This window comes from Rhizophagus irregularis, chromosome 17 (genome assembly GCF_026210795.1).
Source record: "Rhizophagus irregularis chromosome 17, complete sequence".
NCBI classification, from domain to species: domain Eukaryota; kingdom Fungi; phylum Glomeromycota; class Glomeromycetes; order Glomerales; family Glomeraceae; genus Rhizophagus; species Rhizophagus irregularis.
Window position 1 is genome coordinate 4,136,631 of NC_089445.1, and position 22,982 is coordinate 4,159,612.

The 22,982-nt window shown below is 28.3% G+C and overlaps 4 protein-coding genes across 5 annotated transcripts; 1 reads left to right on the forward strand and 3 right to left on the reverse strand.

The window, feature by feature from the left end:
• Nucleotides 1-244: 244 nt before the first annotated feature.
• Nucleotides 245-899, reverse strand: OCT59_009595 (uncharacterized protein; the record flags this gene model as incomplete). Its single annotated transcript, XM_066133684.1, has 5 exons — nucleotides 245-368; nucleotides 465-484; nucleotides 568-669; nucleotides 755-784; nucleotides 840-899. The coding sequence occupies 5 exons, from the start codon at nucleotides 897-899 to the stop codon at nucleotides 245-247; spliced, it is 336 nt and encodes a 111-aa protein (XP_066000102.1).
• Nucleotides 900-12,294: 11,395 nt separating this feature from the next.
• Nucleotides 12,295-13,750, reverse strand: OCT59_009596 (uncharacterized protein; the record flags this gene model as incomplete). Of its 2 annotated transcripts, none has more annotated exons than XM_066133685.1 (11): nucleotides 12,295-12,385; nucleotides 12,465-12,504; nucleotides 12,581-12,615; nucleotides 12,712-12,733; nucleotides 12,808-12,845; nucleotides 12,924-12,943; nucleotides 13,041-13,097; nucleotides 13,173-13,184; nucleotides 13,251-13,286; nucleotides 13,363-13,375; nucleotides 13,743-13,750. In XM_066133685.1, 11 exons carry the CDS (start codon nucleotides 13,748-13,750, stop codon nucleotides 12,295-12,297), a joined length of 372 nt encoding a protein of 123 aa, XP_066000103.1. The 2 variants fall into 2 exon arrangements, with proteins under 2 accessions (XP_066000103.1, XP_066000104.1); XM_066133686.1 differs by having other exon boundaries at nucleotides 12,353-12,385; nucleotides 12,482-12,504.
• Nucleotides 13,751-15,148: 1,398 nt separating this feature from the next.
• On the reverse strand, nucleotides 15,149-16,182 carry OCT59_009597 (uncharacterized protein; the record flags this gene model as incomplete). Its single annotated transcript, XM_066133687.1, has 6 exons — nucleotides 15,149-15,159; nucleotides 15,233-15,259; nucleotides 15,334-15,364; nucleotides 15,435-15,470; nucleotides 15,970-16,013; nucleotides 16,116-16,182. 6 exons carry the CDS (start codon nucleotides 16,180-16,182, stop codon nucleotides 15,149-15,151), a joined length of 216 nt encoding a protein of 71 aa, XP_066000105.1.
• Nucleotides 16,183-19,723: 3,541 nt separating this feature from the next.
• OCT59_009598 (uncharacterized protein) lies at nucleotides 19,724-20,111 on the forward strand (the record flags this gene model as incomplete). Its single annotated transcript, XM_066133688.1, has 2 exons — nucleotides 19,724-19,808; nucleotides 19,879-20,111. The coding sequence occupies 2 exons, from the start codon at nucleotides 19,724-19,726 to the stop codon at nucleotides 20,109-20,111; spliced, it is 318 nt and encodes a 105-aa protein (XP_066000106.1).
• Nucleotides 20,112-22,982: the final 2,871 nt, after the last annotated feature.

Sequence of the window (22,982 nt, forward strand, 5' to 3'; positions counted from 1 at the left end):
GACCTTTGTTCAACCCGTCCACAATGTGGGAGAAAACAAAGCCCTCATATGCGTAGACAAATTTATTATTCTTAAGGCACCGTATCGCATGACTGCCTTTTCTATAGCTGTCAGCTTTTTCTTCTGTTTACACGTTTTTGAATTTTTGGACACATTCGTCGTGAAGATATCCTCAGCAGATTTGCCTGAAGGTAGACTCCATTTCTGCAAGTTGTTAGGGGAGAAATCACGAACACTGTCCGGATCAGGAAATGTCATCATTGTCGCCATCTTCATCTTCATCATTCGCCGATGTTAATGACGATTCATCATCTTCACTTTCGTCTGATGGTGTGAAATCTAATGGAGTTGATTTCGCGATTTTTGTTCTGTTAGGTAAGGTATTCCCTGAAATTTGTAAAATATATACTGACTCTTATTCCCGATGATGATTTCTCCTTTAGCTTTTCTTCATGAAAACGCACTCGCTTTGTTCGTTTTTGTTCTTCGTCGTTTTGAAGTATCAAAATGAGAGATAATTAGTTCTATTGATATTCAACTCTTAGCAAGAGAAATTCGCATACGCACTTCGTAATCAGAATCAATTTCTTCGTTTGGCGAGCATGATGGTTCAGCATAATTAATTTTGGCTCGCTTTCTGAATGAAAATCTGGAAGAAGGTCCTCCATCCTATGTCATAAAAAACAATATAGTCATGATTAATATGCCCTTTCCATAACTAAAAAAATTTGACCATAATCGCGAATTTACCAACCTCAAGCCAATGCGTGTTTGATTCCACAAGCTGTTTCCAAGCTTACCTTCAAAGCTTTAACTGTACAAGCAGATGTGATACTGACATTAATATCAAAAGCTGTATCAAATCCACGTTGCTCCTGTTCTTTTCGAAGTTTATCCATAATACTTTCACTGCAGCTGAAGAGAACGATTTCTCGAAATCCGTTAGAATCTTGTCCAATTTGTTATAGCTCCGTAGCGATGCATATATCACTCTTAATATCATTGATGGAATCTAAAACAGAGATAATTGACCAATGTCCGTATTTCGTTTCACTGAGATATTTTGTTACGATAGTCTTAACCATCCTAAAAAAAGAAATAAAATTGAGTTAAATTGTAGTAATTATAAATTAAACGTGTCGCATCACTGGGTTTAACTTCCTTTAAACTCCCCAAGTAAATAATTAATTTGACAACAAATTTACAAATCGTTGACTAAGCATATGAACATTCTTCGTCATACTGTACATATGACGAACAGACACTACCATCTATATAATTCAATTATACGCTTGATAACAATAGTAATTCACCTTCGACTCAAGTAAAATAAGTAAAATTTTAAATAAGTCGAAAACAGCACGCAGGGATCAGTTCTTGATCAAGTACTTCTCTAGAGACTGGCATCTGACACAGGACATAATGGCCATATGCCAGTAGAACACTAGCATGTAAGGATCAGGACTTCGGAAATGCTTCCCTGGAGACTAGCACCAAACATCTAACGCAGGACGTAATGGGCACGCCAGTAGAGATACGCTTGACTAACCGTCTATATGATATGTAATTTCTCTCCATTGACGTTGTGTTAATTCATATTTCATAATCTATGTTTTCTATTGTCGTTATGTCCAAGTCTTCTATTGCCTTAAGTCACTTGTCTCCCAAAACACCCTTGCTGCTTAATTCATGCACATAAAATGGAAAAATATACGTTGTCTGAACTTACATCATTTCAGATTTTAAAGATTAAGGTGCTTTCTTGGCGTTCTTAAAACAACATTTCATAAATGAGAGAAGTACAGCTACGCAGCCGCTAAAGTTTGAACAAAAGTGCCGACTGCAAAATTATGCACAAGATCTATGTATTAAAAAAACAAATACATTTAAAAATATTTATTAAACTTTATATTATAATTTAAAAAATATAAATACCCTCATTTTAAAGGTGAGAATTATGGAAAACAAGCGTGAAGGAAGAGTAAACCACGAAAGATCTTATCATCTTATCTGGAGTTGCAGATCGTTTAATTTAGTTTAAATGATAGCCACTGAACATCTACTAGAAGTTTTTTTTCCCAAGCTATTATTTAGCCATATAAAAATAGAGCTTTTGCTCAATTCTATGCGTTACCCAGTGTGAAGTCCATAATATATTTAGAGTACGATGAAACACGAAACTGTTTGATAATAAAGTGGAATAATAATGTATATTTTAGTCGTGTATTTACCAAGTGGAATTTTTCAATAAATTAATCAATTTATTGATATTTGTTTCCATAGTAATAATTTATTGCATGCTACCTATGGATTATTATAAAGATTCTTCTATCACCAGCCAAAAGTTTAATTTCGATAATAGAGTTAACCAATCATATTAGATAAGAATGTAATATCTTGCTAAATTTGTTAGTTAATTATACTGTAATTTAGTTATATAATATAGTATTATAAAAAAAAAAAGTCATAAACATATAGTATTAAATAGTATTAAAGATATTATTATAATTTATTATAGGAATTACTTCACAGCTTGAACTACATCATCTATCATTAGTGTTATTATTGAAATTCAATTTTAGCAGCAAATACTTTTAAGAACGACTTTTTGTGTATGAAATTAATTGAATTTTCTCATTCTGCATATATTACCTACAAAGAAGAAAAAAGTGTAGAAATTTTTTACAGAAAATGGAGTATTTGGGCGTTAAAAGAATATCTTCACGTGGACCTCCCTTTAAACTTATCTGAAGAAAAAAGAAAAGAAAGACAACAATACTGCGCTAAAATTAATTTAGTCCAATAGTGTCTGTCCAGAATCCTAATAACATGCTAGGAAGACAGCATCTCTTAACATTGGCACAACATCAATTCTATTTTTATTTTAACTAATCAACTTTAAAAAATAATGCGTTGTAGAATATTAATGTTTAAAGAAATACAGTCAAATATTTGAAAGGACTTTTTATAATGGATAATTATTTAATTATTTAACTTAGATCTAAACAAATTTGATTTATTAAGATTTCTTGAACGCTTTTGGACTTTTTCTTACTTGTGGAAAAGACGATGATTGACCGGACAAACCAATTTAGATTCTTGATTTCACTGAAATTATCAAAATGCTTCCCAAAGTTATGTAATCCTTAAAAAGTTGGTGAAGGTAAATTTTATTCCTTATTGATGGAGTTGAGGTCAAGAGTGTGGTGTGTAATAAGGAACTATTAGAGTAGTATAGTTACAAGGAAGAATTCTTCCTAATTTAATAATCCGGAGAGATTAGATTCCACAAGGACATAATTAGTTAACTTCGTCCTTCCACTCAAAGTAGTAGATTTTTTTTTTTGAACTTCTGTATCCTCTATCAGATAACACTTTTATTAAGTTAATCATGGGTTGGTCGAATTTTAGAATTTTTAGTAAATCTGGTCTTAGCCATTTATTTTGATAAAATCACAAGGTTGTACAAGTACACAAATACACTTCCTTACAATATCCCTTGTTATAACGGATCAGCCAATTAAATTTTTTGAATTTTCTATAATCTTATGGAGGGTTCTTTATATCGAGAGCTGACTGTATATACTTTTAAAAATACTATCCATTCAAAAAAATCATTCGTTAAATTATCTAAATAGTTTAATTATACTATTTTTCTTTCTTTAGATATCTTTATTTATAAATGAAATATTACTTGAAAGATCACTCATAAAATCATCTATTAAAAGAGGAAGGAACATCTGGTACATCTTATTCCACGCCCATTAAAAATTCAACTAATCCCTGTAAGGACATCATTAATGATATAAATACTTTTTAAGCACTAAAAGTATCAAAGCTATTCACATCAGATACTCAATATCGACAAGGAAGAAGATGAAAAGGATGCAATAAATACCGTACGTGTCACCTACAGAAATTCATTAAACAAATATGGTCAAAGGAGAATACAAGTAAACTAACGTGACAGATAAAGAATCATGAGGTGTGCCTATTAATTAACAAACTCTGGGATAAACATACTGGAAAAATACAAAGGATTGGAACTTATTATATAGAATGTAAACCTCATCTAAGAAGATGTAATTCATAATGAGTAATACATTTTTTCCACCAAACAACGTGATATAACAGTAACTAAACATATCAAAGAATCAAAAGGTACAGCGGAAGGAGGAAGTATTACATAATCATGAGTGATCTTAATATTCAATCGTCAAGTGGGTTCGGTTACTAAAAACCAGTATTGACACTGTTTGTATATAGATACTTTCAGATTCCTACATCCAAAAAAAAAGATAACTAATGAGAGTTGTATTAGTGAAGATTGGTAACCGAGGACTTAATTGACATAAAAGAATATACGATTATATTAGAAAATCAATTTGAAAAAAATCAATGCATATTCAATGCGAAAAAAATATAAAATCGGCGAAATTAGTGAGGGTGAGTTGATTTCATGACCTTTATACTCGAAGCTTTGAATTTCACCTTATTAATTTCCTTATTTTTTAAAAATATGATCTTGTTTGTTCCTGTGGCTACTCTAATAATGTTTTGGTGATGGACTGATAGTGACAGCTTTAAGCTCTCGGCACCTTCCTTTTAATATTCATGTGTGCACGTCAGCCTATTTCTTAGATAATGCTACAGACACCGAAATTGAAAAATGGAAGATCTGAACTGGAGGTTTGACGGTTAGCATGAAGTAGGAATATTATTATTATCCATTTTTTAATTAAAAAGCAAATTATTAACTATTTAAGATTATAATTAAAATAATGTAGGCTAAGATCTTACAAAAAATATGTCAAGCGTCCAATTTGAAGGTGCAATATAGAAATATATTAAGGAGATCTCTGTGGACGCAGAGTCATTTTCATATTACGACTGAAGTCAATAAGTTTCCACCGTTTGGTGGTCAATATGGTCGATGTAAAATTAAATAATAAAAAGTGGTAACTTTCCAATCAGTTCTTATCGAAAATCGTACGTTTTAATAATCGAAATATTAATTTTTGACGAGCAAGGCAAAAATATTGGCAAAGTTTGTGAGATAGGTAATTTAAGAATTATTATTATACGTAGTATTGTTTTTTTGTTAGGTTTACTTTTTATTTTACATTTTTTGATTTAAAAAAATGACGTTGAAGATTATCCCATTCCTATATAAAATGCTCATCATAATCGGCTTAGAACAGACCTGAAGGTAATAAAAGAACAGAACGGAACAGAATATTTAATGACCTGTATTTAAAATTTTATATTACATTTTAGGCGAATTTTGTACAATTGGAGCTTCAAGAGTTTATACCGTCAAGAATTCATCCCATAAAGTCTATTAATGCTAATCTATGGAAAATGATGTTCCATTCCGTTTTAAGTATTTGCAGATACAAAAGGATTTAAAATAATAGCATATTTGTCTATTTTAAGAGAATATTTTTGTATGGCTATGCTACCTTATGATTCCATATTTAGAATTGTCGATATGAGACTACAATAATACAATGTAATTTCGAGTAAAGGGCACGTTAACGTAAAATCTGAGATCGTGATTTGTCCGAAATATGCAATATTACAAATTTCAGAAGTTAGGGATGTGGAATTTAAAAACTATAACATGATTTTGAATTATTAATTATATAACTATAACAGGATCGTATCTTTAGTATCCAAAGACAATAACAGTTGTTGCAACAAGCATTAATCCTGCTACACGACTGCTTCCACCTGATTTAATGAATTAGTATGCACTTAATAATTAATTAACTTTAATACTTAATTATCCATACTGGGCGCCGATGAAAAAACCTGATAACATAATTGAAAACCCATCGCTAATTTCTGATTGTCTTCGTTTAACGAAACTTCCAGGTACATTGATCAGGGCATGCCAAATATCTTAAAATTAAGTTCAAAAAAAGGGAAGAAAATAATGATGAACCAATTTTTGATTAGAATAAATATTTTATATATTAAATAATATTAAAGCAGACATTGGTGGAGTACTGTAAGAGCAGTTTGTAATGCTTTTAATTTACCTTTATTTTAGCCAATCAAAGAAAAACTAAATAATGTTGCTTGAAATCATTACTAATTCCTAAAAATTGGTCAAAAATTGAGTCGATTTTAACTCTTGATCTTCTCTTTTTTTACCTGCTTATCTGAATATTATCTCGGGTATAATAGTTAATAGTTTGTGACCGGGATATGTCCCACGACGATTGTGATTTCACTACTTATTTACGGAAATTATTTATTTAAAAAATGAATTCGTACGTATGAAAATATAGCTTCGATTATTTTCCCTTGCCCAACTCCAATCCGATTATTCATAAAGGAAGGTATAAAAAAAAGAAATATCGTATTTAAAAAAATTCTTTGCATTACAAAAAAAGTATGTTATAAAAGAAAATCGAATAAAAAAACCAGGTCAAATGAAAGTTCCTAGCGATTTCTCACCTTACAGCAAAGTTCAAAATTCAAGATATGATATACGGGACACTTGAAGAAATTCGATCGTCGGGTAGTCAAGTATAAATAGCACGTATAAATAGTATATCAGATTATAAATAAATAAAAGTAATTAAGATGATTAATTTATTACCTAATTTTATTATGCTAATACATCGTAATATGAGATAACCGACCTAAATAACAATTATGTAAAATCCGCATGAACTTGAGAGTAACTGATGATAGTATACAGTATAACATGTAACTTTAAATTACTTTTTTTTTTACAATCCGAGTAAACCCGGCTACCCGACAACAACCCGAAAATCAAATTTGAATTTTTCTGTAAACCCAGTTTACGATCTCCGTAATATTTTTTTTTTGCCGATTATTTTTCTTTATCGTCAAAAAAAATGAACTTTCGACGCGAATCAAAAACATTTCTTTCAACTAAATAAAAAAAGAAATTAAGTTACGACTTATATTTATTCATTTAATCAAACTTACCGGGAAATTATCTGTTCTTTGCTGCGTTTCGGAATCTTCTTAAATTAGGTTGTTTATTTTTTTTTCATTGAATTAATAATAAATTGCATCAATCCACAAGTATAAAAGCCAATCCATTTTGGTGATTGACTTTATAATATTTGATCGTTTATTTAAAATCCTATCAGCAACCTTAATTTTGGGCTACTCTGCTCGAAGGGATTTTTTTGCTTTATCGAAGGAGCTTATATTCCAAATCTCCAAATTCCAAATCGAATGAAAAAAGTCCCGTCAATCTTTTTTTTTTTTGATTTTTACTGTCCGTTGTTCCCGATGTTGAATTCAGAATGACACGTGATATCTTTAATGAACTCGCAATGAATATAAATGAGTATTGAATTTATTTAACATTAAATAATGTTTAAAGAGATGGTAATGATTTAATACTTACGCAATTCAGTTCTGGTTGGGAGAATGCATAAAAAAGAACAAAAATACTTGGAATCCTCTATAAACACTCAATTTAACATGATTCTATTTTTAGTACCTAATAATATCAATATTTTTTTAAAAAAAGTGAAAGAAAATTCTTTTGGAAATTATGAAACAACTAACCTGCAAGCTTAGGATCATCGTGGTGATCATCATATCCCAAAGATATCCCGTGGTATATTAGGAAATATCAGAATTTCATGTCTAGAATTTTAGATCGTCCCCCTTTATTTAAAAAAAAAAAAGAAAAAAGCAAAGAAAAGGAAATTTTTTAAAAAAAGGTAAGAAAAGAGGCGCGAGTTAGTGTTAGTCGAGAATTGGGGAAAAAAAAAAATCTCTAATAAATTCAGATTTGTATAATTATCGACATTATTTCCAAAATGATCTCATGCAATAGATGTTTAAACAGTGCAAATAAACGTAAGGATAATAAATGCCTTTGGAGGTCGAGCCAACTTTTACTAAAAAAATCACGATGCAAATTATATTATGCTTAATCAATTTAAAAATAATTATATCGGATATTATTTAAATTAAAAATTAAATATTAAATAATAATAAATATATGTTTATTTACATAATATAATAAACTATTCTAAGTGTCTATATTGTTTATTTACAAAAAATTTATAATAAAGTAAAATGCAAAAAAAAAATAAACGTCAATGATAATAATAATTTACGTAATAAATACCAGAGAGAGATTAGAGAGATTGTCTTAATAGAAGATTAGAAATTAAACGGATAGACAGGAAAAAAAAAATAATAAAATCGATACGTAAAAGAATATATATGCCTAAATCTACCGATGCGATATTTCATTTGTATAAATTTAACGATATTTGAAATATTCAGGATCGAAAGAAAAAAAAAAGGAGTGGCGAAATAAAAAAAAATTTAAAACATTTCATTAAATCTGAACAATCCGTCCATTTTTACGAAATTTCTATTTGCAAAAAAAAAAAGATTAATGGTTGATACTTATTAATTTACAATTTAATTAATTCATTCAACTAACCAGATTCTTTTTTTTTTAAAAAAAAAAAGGAAAAAAAAGGCTTAAAAGTCATAATTGTAATATTAAAACTTAATTATTGTTTCTTATTTTTATTCATATATAAATATCATAAAGATTTATTCTCTCGGGACAAGATTTTGGCCGCTTTTTATAAATATTGAACACATAGGGATCAGCTATCAAAGGTGTACGAAAAACAACGCGTTTGTTTCGATATCTTGGCGTAAATAAATGTGCATAAATCATTCAAATGAAATAAATGAAATGATGCATTTGGGTTCACGTATTGATAATGAAAAAAAAAAAAAGTAAACACGAAAATAAAATTTCTGCCTTAAACAATAGGGAATAGAATCTAACCAATAATTCTTTATTTGATAAAAATGTAAATGAATATTACAAATTAAGTAAGTATCCATTGAAAAGAGATTTGTCAAATGGAGATTAATAAAATAAGTTACGCGAAGAAGAATAAAAAAGTGAAACAAGTCGAAAACTAGAAATATAGAATAAACTAGGTAAGTACCCGTAAACCTAAATGCAAATGTATAAATAGATTCTATATTAGTTTATATTTAGACATATTACGTATAGAATGGATAATTCATATTATTAGTGATTTATGTATATCACGGCGCTCATGTGTAATACTCCGGATACTATACATGGAAATTTTCGATTTTGAATGTAAAATACCCGAGGTGTAATACTTCTTGTACCCCCAGATGTATAATATCCGTCCATGTAATATACTCCCGGGAAGATCTATGCGCAGAACCAAAGAAGGTGTAAGAGTACAGGCCCACCAAAATTTACAGGTACTATAGCCCGGTATTAAATTATTATGATTTGGGTAGTACAGTGTATACATTTGTAATACTTTATTATTTAATTTTAAAAACAAAAAGTTATTTTAATTAGTGGTTGATAAATAAGTAAAGATCCTTTGCAGATCATAATAAAAATTTCCGATTTGGGCGGGGGTTATTACCCAGTTACTTGATTTAACATGGACGCTCATCTGTGTATCAAATGATCAGGATATTGTAACATATGTAACATATGATAAGATACTAAAATAAACCTTATCAGTTATTGGAAAATATTAAATAATTACATATGAATTACGTATAATTCATTCATGCATGAACAGCGATAATCTTTGATAACTAATGATATATTTTAAGTCATATGACTATCAATTGGCCACTATATACAGTGCCCCTAAAAATAGTACGTATTACTAATAATTTATGTCATTAATTAATTTGTTCTTGGACCTTTCGGTCATTTGATCTAGTAATTCAGCCGTAACATTTTGGAACCTCGCGTGACAAATTGTTAAACGTGAATGTCTACGTATGACCTGTTCAAAAATGTAAATTAATTAATAAAATTATAAATTTAATTTAAATAAATATAAATATAATTATCCGAAGAAAAGTATTCATCGGAAGAAATACAATATCAAAAACTTCATCGAATTTTAAGTTTGAAACATATTATTAACCTCCTTAACGGATAGAAAAAACTTGATCGATTCTTCCAGTTTAATTGGCGTAAACTTAATTTTTACGATCTGCAGCGCCACAAATTTTCAATACTGTATTTATAAAAATTAATAAAATTTTGGCTTTTTTCTTTGTTAAACAAATAATAGATTTATGTTCACAACTTATTTGTTTCTATAAATATTTTACTTTTACAAAGAAATCAAATAAATGAATGAATGAATACCAACTACGCAATCACCTCCAGTACACACATGAAAAAGAAGATAGGTGAGATATTAATATATATATATATATATATATATATTTCTTCTCATTTTTTTTACATAAAATTTTATGATATTAATAAAAAGTCGGCGAGTTAATTCTGAATTATGTTATTATGTTTCTTGACCCATTACAAATTTTTTACTAAAAAAAAAAAAAAATATTGTAACCATAATTTTATCAGTTCATTGAGTTTAGGTAAATATTTATACTGCAAAGAAAACAAACAGAGAATTTCTTGTCGGAGTCGATAAATTTTTTTAAAGATTCTAGATTCTTGTTGTTTAGTACTACCTAGTAGTTACAAATCGACAGTATTTGGTTTCATTGATTCTAATTACCTTTTATATACATATACAATAAATTGAAAAACGGTAAAATTCGGAAAACAATTATCATACGATAAAACAGATTATGTTAACATTCGATTTGGCGGGACCGTTCATGCAATATCCCGTTATTATCTAATATGCAATTATGAGACAATCGACAAACAATTATGTATGTGGATAATTATAGTTTAGTAAATTACAAAACTTATAAATAAATTATAAATAATTATAATAATTATAAATGTATAATTAAAATAACCTATAACGAATTATTAAATTTTTATTTTTAAAGTCGCGATACAGTAAGTTTGTTAAGATTAATTAATAAATAATAACTATATGCGCGTTCTGTTTGACGACATGGTTTGTGTTTAGGTTAAGATTACAGTAACGCATTGCACAAGATATCCATTACAATATCTGGTTCAGAAACTATATTGTACCCCAGGTACAATCATTTAATATCAGAAATACTAGAATTTCTTTTTTTTTTCGAACCATTAAAATATGCAGATTATTGGAAATGAAAGATCTACATGTTACGTATTTGACAACAAATATTAGCGGTGGATGACTTCAATGAGAGGGATACTGTATCTTGTACAATACGGTACGGCAATACTTGTGTTATGTCACGCCCTCCTAAAAATTCCTTCCTCCAAATAGTTCGTCTTCAAGTGATAATGTTTTTGAATATAAATTTGAAGAAAAGACGTGTTCAGTTTATCCTACAGAAAAAAGATGTCCAAAAATTGCAGCGAGAATGTCAGGTATGTCATACTTAAATATGAAGGATTCCATACGATAATGTACCGATCCAGACGTAATCTGGCAAAATTCCGGAATTCCTTTTCATTCAAATGTTATTTTTTCTGAGAAAAATTTAAAACTAAAAACAAACTATTGACGGACTTATTATTAAGTCGAGAATTATTAGCCTGATCATCGGAGTTTTTGAGTTTTGACCTAAGCAACTAACCCAGAAAAATCCTTCGATCACGTGACAATTTTACCGATCATTTCCTAAAATATCACTAAAAAATATCTTTCTTCCTGACCTGCATCATATACAACTTGTATTTTAAAATTTACTTTTCCTTTGTTAGTAAAGGCTATTAAGCTTAAAGGCAGAATCTACGAATAAAAAATTAAAAATATTAGTAAATATTATTAATAAAGAAAAACAAAACATTTTCTTAATACATACTTTCTATTAAAAAAGGTAAAACAAATGATATTTCGCAATGAATCTTATCATTTTTAAATTCTTAAGATGCCCTAGATGACCTACAAAAAACTAAGAAAAAATTAGCAAATGCTTCATTAAAAAAAAAAATAAATTAAAAAATCAATCAAATCCAGACCTACTGACTTTAAACCTTAGTGTCAGTTACGGGCAGTTAAATAAACACGAAAAGCAGCAACTATATTATAGATATACCCATCATCTCTAAATCGTAAATTTTTCAGCTGCAAAGTTTAAATTTAGTAACTTATAAAATACTTGATAGTTTCTTGTATTTTTCTTGTTGAAAATTAACAGGAATTTCTGCAAATTATAATCGAGATCCTGTACTTTAAATACCGTCAGCCTGAAAAAACACCTAAGAAAATAAAAAAAAAACAACAAATAGTTAGAAGTGTTCGTTAAATTAAAAAAAATTGAAATAATTTTTATTATTACTTGCCGATATCCATGACCGTTACAATTTTATTCTATCATCACCTTTCATGTCGCTAAAAATAATGTGAAAATATTCTGCTGCTTCGATCTGTCTTTCAACATTTCACTCTGCAATGTCCGGAGAGACAAAAACCATCTAAAAAAAGAAATAAAAAACGAACAGTTAATAATGTTCGTTAAAATAAAAAAAAATTGAAATAATGTTTTCTTTTTACTTTGTCAATATCCCTACATCGAAAAAAAGCCTAAAAAAGCCTAAAAAAAACAAAACGAACAGTTAGTAATGTTCGTTAAAAATAAACAGAAAGAAAAAAAGTCTTTTCTTATTTACCAATATTCCAAGTCCAGAGAGACTTGAAAAACTGCCTAAAAAAGGAAGAGAAACGAACAGTTAGTAATGTTCGTTAAAATAAACAACAAGTTAAAAAAAAGTTTTTTTTTTCTTACTTGGCGGTATTTCACATCCAGAAAGGCTCAAAACCACCTAAAAAAAAGAAAAACGAACAGTTAGTAATGTTCGTTAATATAAAAGAAAAAATGAAATTTTTTTTTATTTACTTGTTAAAAGTCCTATTCGAATATCCAAACCCAATCTTCTAGAAAAAAGAAAAAATAGAATAGTTAATATTCATTAATATGAAAAAATGAATAACAGATAATATTTTTTGACTTGCCGAAATTCATGTTCAAGTACCTGAAAAAAAGGACATGTAAAAAAAAGGAAATAAAATGAAACGTTAGTTAAGGCAACGTATCATTAAAAAAATAAAAAAATTAAAGTGTAAGCTTACCGAAATGCCGCATGCAAAGGAAATCTGAAAGAACCTAAAAAGAAAAGGCCCGACCGTCTAAAAAAAGAAAAATGAAAATGAAACATTAGTTAATGTTTCGTTAAAATAAAAAAAAATATAAAAAAAACTTGCCGCAAGAACCGTCTAAAAAAAGAAACGACTGTTAGAAACCATTCGTTAAAAGAAAGGAAAAAAAAGTTTAAAACTTACCAGAATATCACCTTTAAAGTAATCCAAAAGAACCGTCTAGAAAAAAAACAAAAAAATAAATTAGAACCTGCTCATTAGAAGAAATAATTAAATATATAAAAAAAAATCTTACCAAAATCTGACTGCTGACAAAAAATAGCGAAACGTTATTTAATGTTTCATTATGGATTTTGTAGAGAGAGGGGAAAGAACAGGGTGAAGAAATAGGGCGAGAAAGGGAAAAGGTGAGAGAGAGATTATAACAAGTGATACACGTGATTTTTCAATTTTAAAATAAAAATAAAATTTTTTAAAGATTTAGATATAAGGAATATATAAGGATTTTTTATATGGAATCTTTAAGGAATCTTTAAGGATCTGTGAACTTATAGATTCCTTAAGGGTATTTTACAAATCAGTAAGGATTTTTAAAGAATCCATAAAATTACAGATCCTTAAGGATTCTAAAGCAATTTATGGAATCCTTAAGGATCCATATTCCAAAAAATTTACTGATGCATCGGTAATGTTTTAGGAGTAAAGATCCACGTGAAATCCTTATTTTCTGTAAATAGTAAGGATTCGCGTGGATCCTTCCCCACCGGATCCTTGGAATTAAAAATGTTTATAGAATCCCTATTGTATAAACGTATATTTATTTATCTCATATAATTACATATATTACATATTTCTCTAGAATAATAAAAAATAAAAAATTCCGATTTGATTGTCGGTAAATATTGCCATGTAAATAATAAATTCAAAGAGCCTACTAATAAATAAGTTAAATTAATTAGTAAACGTTATATATAAAGAAATAAATATCCATAATTTTTTTCTGATACCTTCTATTAAAAAAAAATAAAATAAAAAAATAAAAACGGTAAGTTTCATAACTTACAATTTTTAAAATCCTCATCAATATCATTCACCCCTAACAAAGCTTACCCGTCTAAAAAGAGAAAAAATTGAAACGTTAATAAACGTTTTGTTAAAATCAATAAATTTAAAAAAAGTAAGTTCCTACCAAAATCCTATTTGATCCCTACAAGACGAACGTTAACTAACGCTCCCTAATGTTTCTAATAAAAAATATATGGTAGTCTCAAAATTTACCGTTTCTATACTCAAAACCTATAAAATAAAAGAAAGGGAGTTAGTAAAATCCCTAATAAAAAAACAACAACAAACATGTTTCGTGAATCTTACTGATTTTTTTTAAATCTCAAAGACCTAAATCCCCAAATACTACAAATCAAAGAAAAAGGAAGCCATTAGTAAACGTTTTTCTACCAAATTCCTAGACTCAATTCGCGGATATGACACTTTTCTTTTCCTCATATTTGGTATGGTAAGGTCTTCTAAGTTGCATTATGAACTTAATGAATTCCCTCAGTAATGGCAATCGACTTGGCCTAATACTTCTTTACCTATAACTTTGAACTGGACCTACAAAAAAAAAAGAATAAAGGAAACATTAACGAATGTTTCCTAAAATAAATCAATAAATTTAAGTTTTGCAACAAAATGTTGCAAAACTTACCAAATCCTCAAGTTGAACACGTTAACTGGTACCTAAAAAAGCTTAAAAAAAAAACATTAAAAGACATTTCTATTAAAAAAAATAAATAAAATTTAAATATAAGTTTCGCAACGAAACGTTGCGAGACTTACCCATCTTTAAAGTCCAAATCGCCTGAAACTTAAAGAAAGAGAGGGGGAAAGAGAGAGAAGAAAATTAGAAAGAATGAAAGAAGAAAAGTAAAATTCCTTGCATAAATAAAAAATAAAAAAACTCATATATTTCCTAAATACATACCCGACTCCATATCCAAAGTCCAGAGTTAATAAGTAAGTCCAGTAACCGAAAACTACCATAAGCCATCAAGTAAAAGCAGATTTTCACGCCGCCCAGAAACCTAAAAAATACCTAAAAAAAAATGAAAAAACGAACAATTAGAAATGTTCGTTAAAATAAAAAAAAAATGTTTTTTTTATCTTACTTTCACCCAGAATCCCCCAAAAAATATCTAAAAAAGAAAAAAAACTCACAATTAGTAATGTTCGTTATAATGAAAAAAAACACTAAAGTTTTCTTACTTACCTATTTCACGCCCAGATATTCGAAAAAATACCTAAAAAAGGAGAAAATGAACAATTAGAAATGTTCATTAAAATAAAGAAAAAATAAAGAAAAAAAAATACCTGCCAAATGCCGCGTCCAAAGAATTGAAGAGCCGTCTAAAAAGTTAACAATTAAAAAAAAAAGTTTCAAAAAATTAATTTGAAAAATAAAATACAATAATATTTATTTTTCAAAAATAGTTGGTAGGTATAGGAAACATGTAAAGGGGGAAGGAAAAAATGAAGGGGAAGGGAAGAATATGTGAAGTAAGTTTTTTTTCGGCAAGTCAGGCAAGTCATAGACATTGCCAAATCTGATCAGTGATCATGTATTAAAGTTTCACAAATAATTTTGTGACACAGATTTGTAAATCATTTGACGCGAACTTGTAAAATTAAAATTATAAGATACTTAAATAAAGAATTCTTGAAGTTTTTTTAGGTTTCTATAAATTATAGGATTCTTAAGGATTCCTAATAAAAAAACTTCAAGATTTATTAAGGGATTTTTAAGGAATCCATAAAATATCAGATCTCCAAGGATTCTATAGAAATTTACAGAATCCCTAGGGATCTGCATACCAAAAAATTTACTGATAAAGTTTAATATACTTACATACATATCTTCATTATCAAAAATGCATTTTCCAGATATCAACGCTTAATCTTTAATATTTAATTCATGTAATGATGTTTGTTTTTTATAAAATCCATAGTGAAAATTTCTGAATGTTTTTGGTGAAATCATATAGTTTGCCAAACCAATGACAAATCCACCATCTAATCCTTTGGATTTGATTTGACATAATACAAATACTGCTGATGGCATATTTTTTTTTTCTTAAAAAAAAATTCTAAAGTGGTATTAAAAGAAATGGGTTAGATATTTATATTAATTGGAAATTTTTTTTTTTAATATATAATTTAATTATTTACTAGTTGTCACCCGTTGCTTATTGTGAAAAAATAATTATCAATAAAAATTGATTAATTTTTTTAGAAGTATTTTTGAGAAAACTTTAATATTATGAAAATACTACAAATATTTATATTAATTAATTAATTATTTCTTATTATTTTTAAACTTATAATCAACCTAGGAAAAATATTTGAAACATTTAAATGTAATAGAAATCTGTTCATTTCATTTATTATTAATTTAACTAAACCATTTGAATTAAGAATTTTGGATATGGAATTAATTATAAAATATTGTAAAAATATCAATTTTTTTTTGATTTTTATGAATTTGAAAAAAATTAAAAATAAATTTGGGGGAAAGAAATCGGTTCAAAAAAAGGGAAATTTCTGAAAAAAAAAGGAATCTGAAAAAAATAAGTATCGAAAAAAATTAAACCTAAACGGGAAAAGAATGAGAAAAAACAAATTTTCGGTTTGAAAAAAAAAAACTAAACCGAAAGAAGAAAGGAAGAAAATTTTTTTTCAGTTTGAAGGTAAAATGAAATTGTATTAGTCGATTGGATTGGAATGTACACGGATAAATAGATCAGGTGGAGGTATGTCACGGGTTTTAATTATATGACATGGATTTCAAGTTACACAATTCAAATTATTATGCAGAGACTCTGACAAATTTTTTAAGTTAAGTTATATAGATTTATCAAAAAATTTATTGATTTAATTACAAAATATCTATATAATTAAAACAATCTCACAACAAAAATTCGTTAATATCAAAAAACAATTTCACACGAATTTATTAGTTAGAAACAATATCATTGACTAAAAAAAGAATAGACTATTTTTTGGGTTAAAAAAAAATCCAAAATTTTGATAAATTCCGATTAAAAAAAAATCCCCAATAATGATAAAAAGAGGGAAAAATTAAAAAAAAAAAGACTAAAAAGGTAGTTTCGGTTTTTTGGTAAAAACTGAAAAAAATTATTATTAAAGAAATGGTTCGTGGTAATTAAGAGAGCGGAAATGACCACAAATAAATGCATAATCCATCAGAATAAAAAAAAATACAGTTAAAATTTTAATTAACTGTAAATGTAGATTTGTTATCGTAGTCAGTTAATTATGATATATTTTAATTATGATATGATAATTACGAAATAGATCAAACGCACACTTTTCAATGTTACACAATTCAAATTATTTATACAGGGTAATCTAAATATGACAAAATTTTTTAGTATGATATTTAGTGTGGGAATAAAGATTTAAAAATCTTAGATAATTATTTGGGAAAAATATCTCGTCATTAATTTTTAGTATGAAAAAAGATTCTCATATTTAAATAAAAAATAATCTGTATTGTGTTTTTTTTAAAAATTTTTTCGTAAATCATTTTAGTAATACTCCAAACGAAAAAAAAGATCTTGAACAATTATAATTATGTCTTTTGTTTTTTATTTAATAAAAAAAATCTTTTAGATAATTATTTATTATTAATTTTGAGAAAAAAATTCTCATATATAAATAAAATAATAATTTGTTTTATTGTACTTTTTTTAATTTGTTTAGATTATTTGAAAAATTCTTTCGTAACTGTAAATTGATCATGTGATTTCTGACGAAAAAAAGTTCTCAAATTAATTATAATTATACCTTTCACTTTATTTAATGAAGAAAATCCTAGATAATTATTCATTATTAATTTTAATAAAAAAGTCCTTATATTTAATAAAGAAATAATTTATAATTTTTTTAATAATATTTTTTTTCTTTTAGTGAAAAAATTAATTTGATCTTATTGTATAGCAAAGGATTTATATTTAATCGTATTAAATACATGATCATTTTTCCACAGCAAATTTTGTATAGTTCTTTCTATCCTATAGGCTATAAGCCACCCGAAAATGTTCCGATCTTTTAAAAAAAGAGAACTTTAATAATAAAAAACTTTTATTCAATTACTTAATTTAGTTAATAAAGATTATGCAAAGTAAATAAGTAATTGTGTATTGAAAAAAAAAATTCCCATGATTATTTCTAGTAGAATTGATGGTCATTTTAGCTTAATTTTATGTGCCACTAAACATCTTAGATTTTATATACTATGCTTTTTTTTTCTAATTTCATAAAGTTGGCCGACTCAACTCATAATTCCCAGATGTAACCTGTGGGGATATTTAATCACACATGACTTTGCAAGTAATATCAAAACGTTCGTGTCCCATGATAGTAAAATGGGTATCAGCCAAATTTGCTGATATTTTTACTGTTCGTGGATTAATGCAACAAGCACGCGGTATTGGAGACATTTAGAATATCCTCTATAATGGTAAAGAGTTCTTCTAACAGTTTACGGTCATGTAACATTTACTTTTTTTGTTATCTATTAAGTTACTATAGAGACAAAACATAAGTTTTGGGAATAAACCATTGATTACATTTAAATTTAAACGTCTACAAAAACTAATATAATTAAATAAAGGTATTTTTGTATCTCCATACCTATAATAGTACGTGAAGCGTAAAAGTTATGTAATTTCTCGGAATTGTCATGACTTCTACAAGACTTATAATTCTAGTATAATACTACTCCATCATATAAAATATAAGCATTCATACCAAAGGAGAATATCACTATTCTAGAAATTTTTGTGAATTTTACATATGCTTTTGTAAGGACACAAACTTTCGCTAATGTTGACTTCAAAGATCTCAAGCTATGGAAAAAGAAAATGAAAAATTAACTACTGTCAATAAAAATATTAACGTCAATATTAAGGAAGAAAAACGGATATCCGCGGATATTCGAATGTGGATATCCGGATAATCCGACGGATATCCGGATATTATCCGTTAAGAGTAATTTGGACAAATTTTATAATGCCGGCCAGAATTATGCTAAAATATTTCCTTTTTTAGACATTTATGATACACAACCTCTTGATTTTTAGAAAAATAATTTTTTGTGAAACACCAAGGTGTAATCCTGATCGAATTATTAATTTGGCCTGAATTAGTCTGCAAAAATAATTGGATATCCGGATGGACGGATATAAACTCTAGTGTGGAACCGCTTTCTCTTTCGAAGATTAGCAAATATTTTTCCTCTCAACCCGAGCACGAATACCTACATATCATCGTACAACGGCCAACAGTTACTGTAATTTATAATCGGACTAAGAAATTTTTTCAATGGATGGTGAGTATTGGTGACTCGAGAAATGGTGTCTTTGGCAGAGTTGAAGGAGAGGTTACGTGAGCATTTCACATTTTCATTATGGGACAGAAGACAAACATATTGTCATAGGTCGTGTGATAGGTGAAGAGAAGAACTTTAAATAAAGATAAAAAATCCGCATCGAACTTGCAGAGTGAGACGGTGGAAGATGTGACGGTCGATGTGGAAAATGTGGAAGGTGCGAAAAGTGCGACAGGACGTAATAAGGGTTATGAGTTTTTCTAAAAATGAAGATTTAGTAATCATTGTTTTGACTGCTAACCGCGTGGTTGATTTGAATATTACTGTAGATACATGTAAGCAGTAGTTCAACTATTTATGTCGAGTTTATTTGTCAACTGATTGCTAATTCTACTTTTTTAACAGCACAACAACCGTTTCATTCGTATACCTTCTTAAGGATGAATGAGCTACCAAAACATGTACTTTATTCTGGCAATATCATTGATAGTTGTATAAAAGAAGATGTTTTAGGGGATGTGGTTCGAGAGATTTTGAGAAAGCATACGGCATCTCGAATCATCAGGGCCGACGTAAATGAGGCTACCAATTATCTATGGTGTATCAATCTTCTATGGTATTGTAAAGATATATCCTGAAGGACAAGTCTCCAGTATTCATACACGTGATTATTTGCAGGACAAATACCAAGACCTATAGTTTTTTTTCTTCTTTGGGGAATAAATTTTGGGTATTTTGCGGGAATGTAGTTCCTTTTAAATCCTATTTCTTGGAAATGGGTGTTGTAATGAGCGGAAGCTTTTGTATATAGTATAGATTTTTTTTTCTTTCTTTTATTTTTTTGTTTTTAGTTGAGTTGATCTCTAGAGGGACCGTAAAGCCGGGTGGGTTGTTATACAACTCTTCTAATGTTCTTTATTTCAGGTTTTTAAACATCAACTTTATGGTATATAGTTAGTTTCTAGCTTTATACTATTTATGTTTATTAGATTTTTTAGTCTTATATACATATTTGTATGTGACATCATATCAATGAAGTTGCATTTAGGCAGCTTGACAAAAAAAAAATTATTAAATAAATAAAATGATATAAACTATATAATAATAAATATCAACACTAGTCGAAGTGTTCACTATTGTGTACATAATGGAAACATAATGTTATAACAAAATTTCAGTTAATTTGATATCATCATTAGACTGAAACATTAAGAAAATTGACTTACATAAATATAAAAACATCATGATTGGCTCTCCAAATCATCTAGCTCAGTTAAACTTCTCTTTAGGTCACGCTGAATTATTGAGTACTCTAGTAATACCAATGTAAGGTAAACCTTGATCCACAGAACGGAGGGCCCAACAATTGAGCAGAAGAATAAGTGGGTAATAATTCCACATGTACAAATAGGTACTGCCGAAGAAATAATAATTTTAATCCGTTCTTCTTTTGTTATACTACTAATATTTATGCCTCTAATCAGGGTTAGGTTTTTGAAAGAAAATATTATAACCCCAACAATAAATGCGAAAATTGAGGGTATTAATATGAATAAATAAGTTGATTTGTCAACATAATTGTATTGAACAGCCATGCAATAAAAGGCTAAATGAACAAAAAAGTCCAAAAGACATATTATATATAAAGTTATATAGCATATAAGGTCATTACAACGAGCACGTGCACGTGAATAAAATAATAAAAAAAACCCTATTAACAGGAAAAAGATTACATCAAAAATAAGATATATTATGAAAAAGAAATCTCCAGTAAATTGGTAAGCTCTGACACAGAACCAAATTGCTAAAGATAGCACAAAAGGTTTAAAGGCAAGGAAACAAAATCTAGCATATGTTGAATCTGTAACTTTCTCTCCCGGTTTAAAATAAAGTACAATGGTATATACAGTTGATTTAAAGTTAAAATATACGACAATTGGAATCATTATGAACATCAAGTCAAAGATTGACTCAGTAATTTGATTAGATGCTTCTATGTTATCCAGAAGAGCATTTACTGGATAAAAAAATGCAAAGCTGATTGCTAATAAAGGTATAATCATTTTGAAATACAAATATTGTAAAATTATAAATATTATCGAAATTCTACACTTTTAAAAATATATTTTGCAGTTCTGGCAAAGTTTTCAGAAATCGCATCAGTATTTATAATACTTTTACCACTCATTTAAGGAGGATATTGCTTAGAAATCAGACCATTCACCTAGCCAACAAAAAAAAATAATGATTGCATGTTCTAACATCATCCGATCATCATGGTTATATTATAACTATAATTTAGGTTATTTGGCTATAGCGATGATCACAATTATTTTGTGACGCAACTTGTGATTGGCTGTCATTTTTTAGGTTCCTATAATAAATCTGTATATGGAAAGGTTACGTTTTGTATACATTTTAGATACGTTTTCATAGATTCCGTATACAAATTCCATATATTTAATAAACAATCATTTTTTTAAAAAAAACTAATGTATACGAAAAGTATACGGAAAAAATTAATCATATGGAATGTATACGGAATTTTGAAAATATTTTTAGGATAATTTTATCATAACACGCGATCACGTTATTGTTTGTTTTGTTATGATACGTTTTTTGTTTCCTTTCCCTGTATTTCCATCCTCTTTTTCTTTTCTTCGTTATGAACTGAGCGTCTTGCCGCTCAACCACGCTTATTAGTCATAACGTAGAATTGATTGTTATTGATAACCAATTAATGGGTATATCTCTTCTAGGACTTTGTCCTAGTCAATCCAGTTCTACTTCGTACCCAAAGGGTAGATGGAATCTACGTAGTACCCGTAGGGTAGGGCAAGACGCTCAGGGCAATGCTTCGACGAACTTAAACATGCTTTCATACTTTGGTGTTGCCATTGGGAACAAAGCATGTGCAAAGATGACTATGGTCCACTATCCGGATACTCATTACTGATGTAACATTGTAATATATTTTTCTCCAGAGTAGTTTGTGTAATTCACTTCGTGAGCAAAACTCAGATTGGATACAAGCATAATAATTGTTGGCATTTTTATGGAATGGGCTAAAGCTCCTCGTTCCTCAAAAAATCTATGATTACTTAGAGCTGTTAATAACAAAAATGTGTTACCCAGTACTCGTACACTGCAGAAGAATAAATGGTTCTCTTTTTCAGGTATTAGATAATAGATACAGCAATAGAACAATCAACTACATAACACACTAATAGAGAGAATCAACTCGTTTGTTAATAAAAGCGAAGATACTGGTAAACAAACAAATACCAGAAAGAAAGTTGCGAATAAAATTCCCGCTGGGAAAATGTATAAAGGTTCGTTTGTGTCCTAAAAAAGATGAACAAGAAAAGTTACGCAAATAGATAGGCGCTTCTCGTTGGACATACAACAGTGTCTCCATGGTATTACAAAAGAGAACATCAAAAGAACAAAAAAGACTTACGTAAACACTTTCTTAATGTCGATACGTTTAACAATACACCTGACTTAAA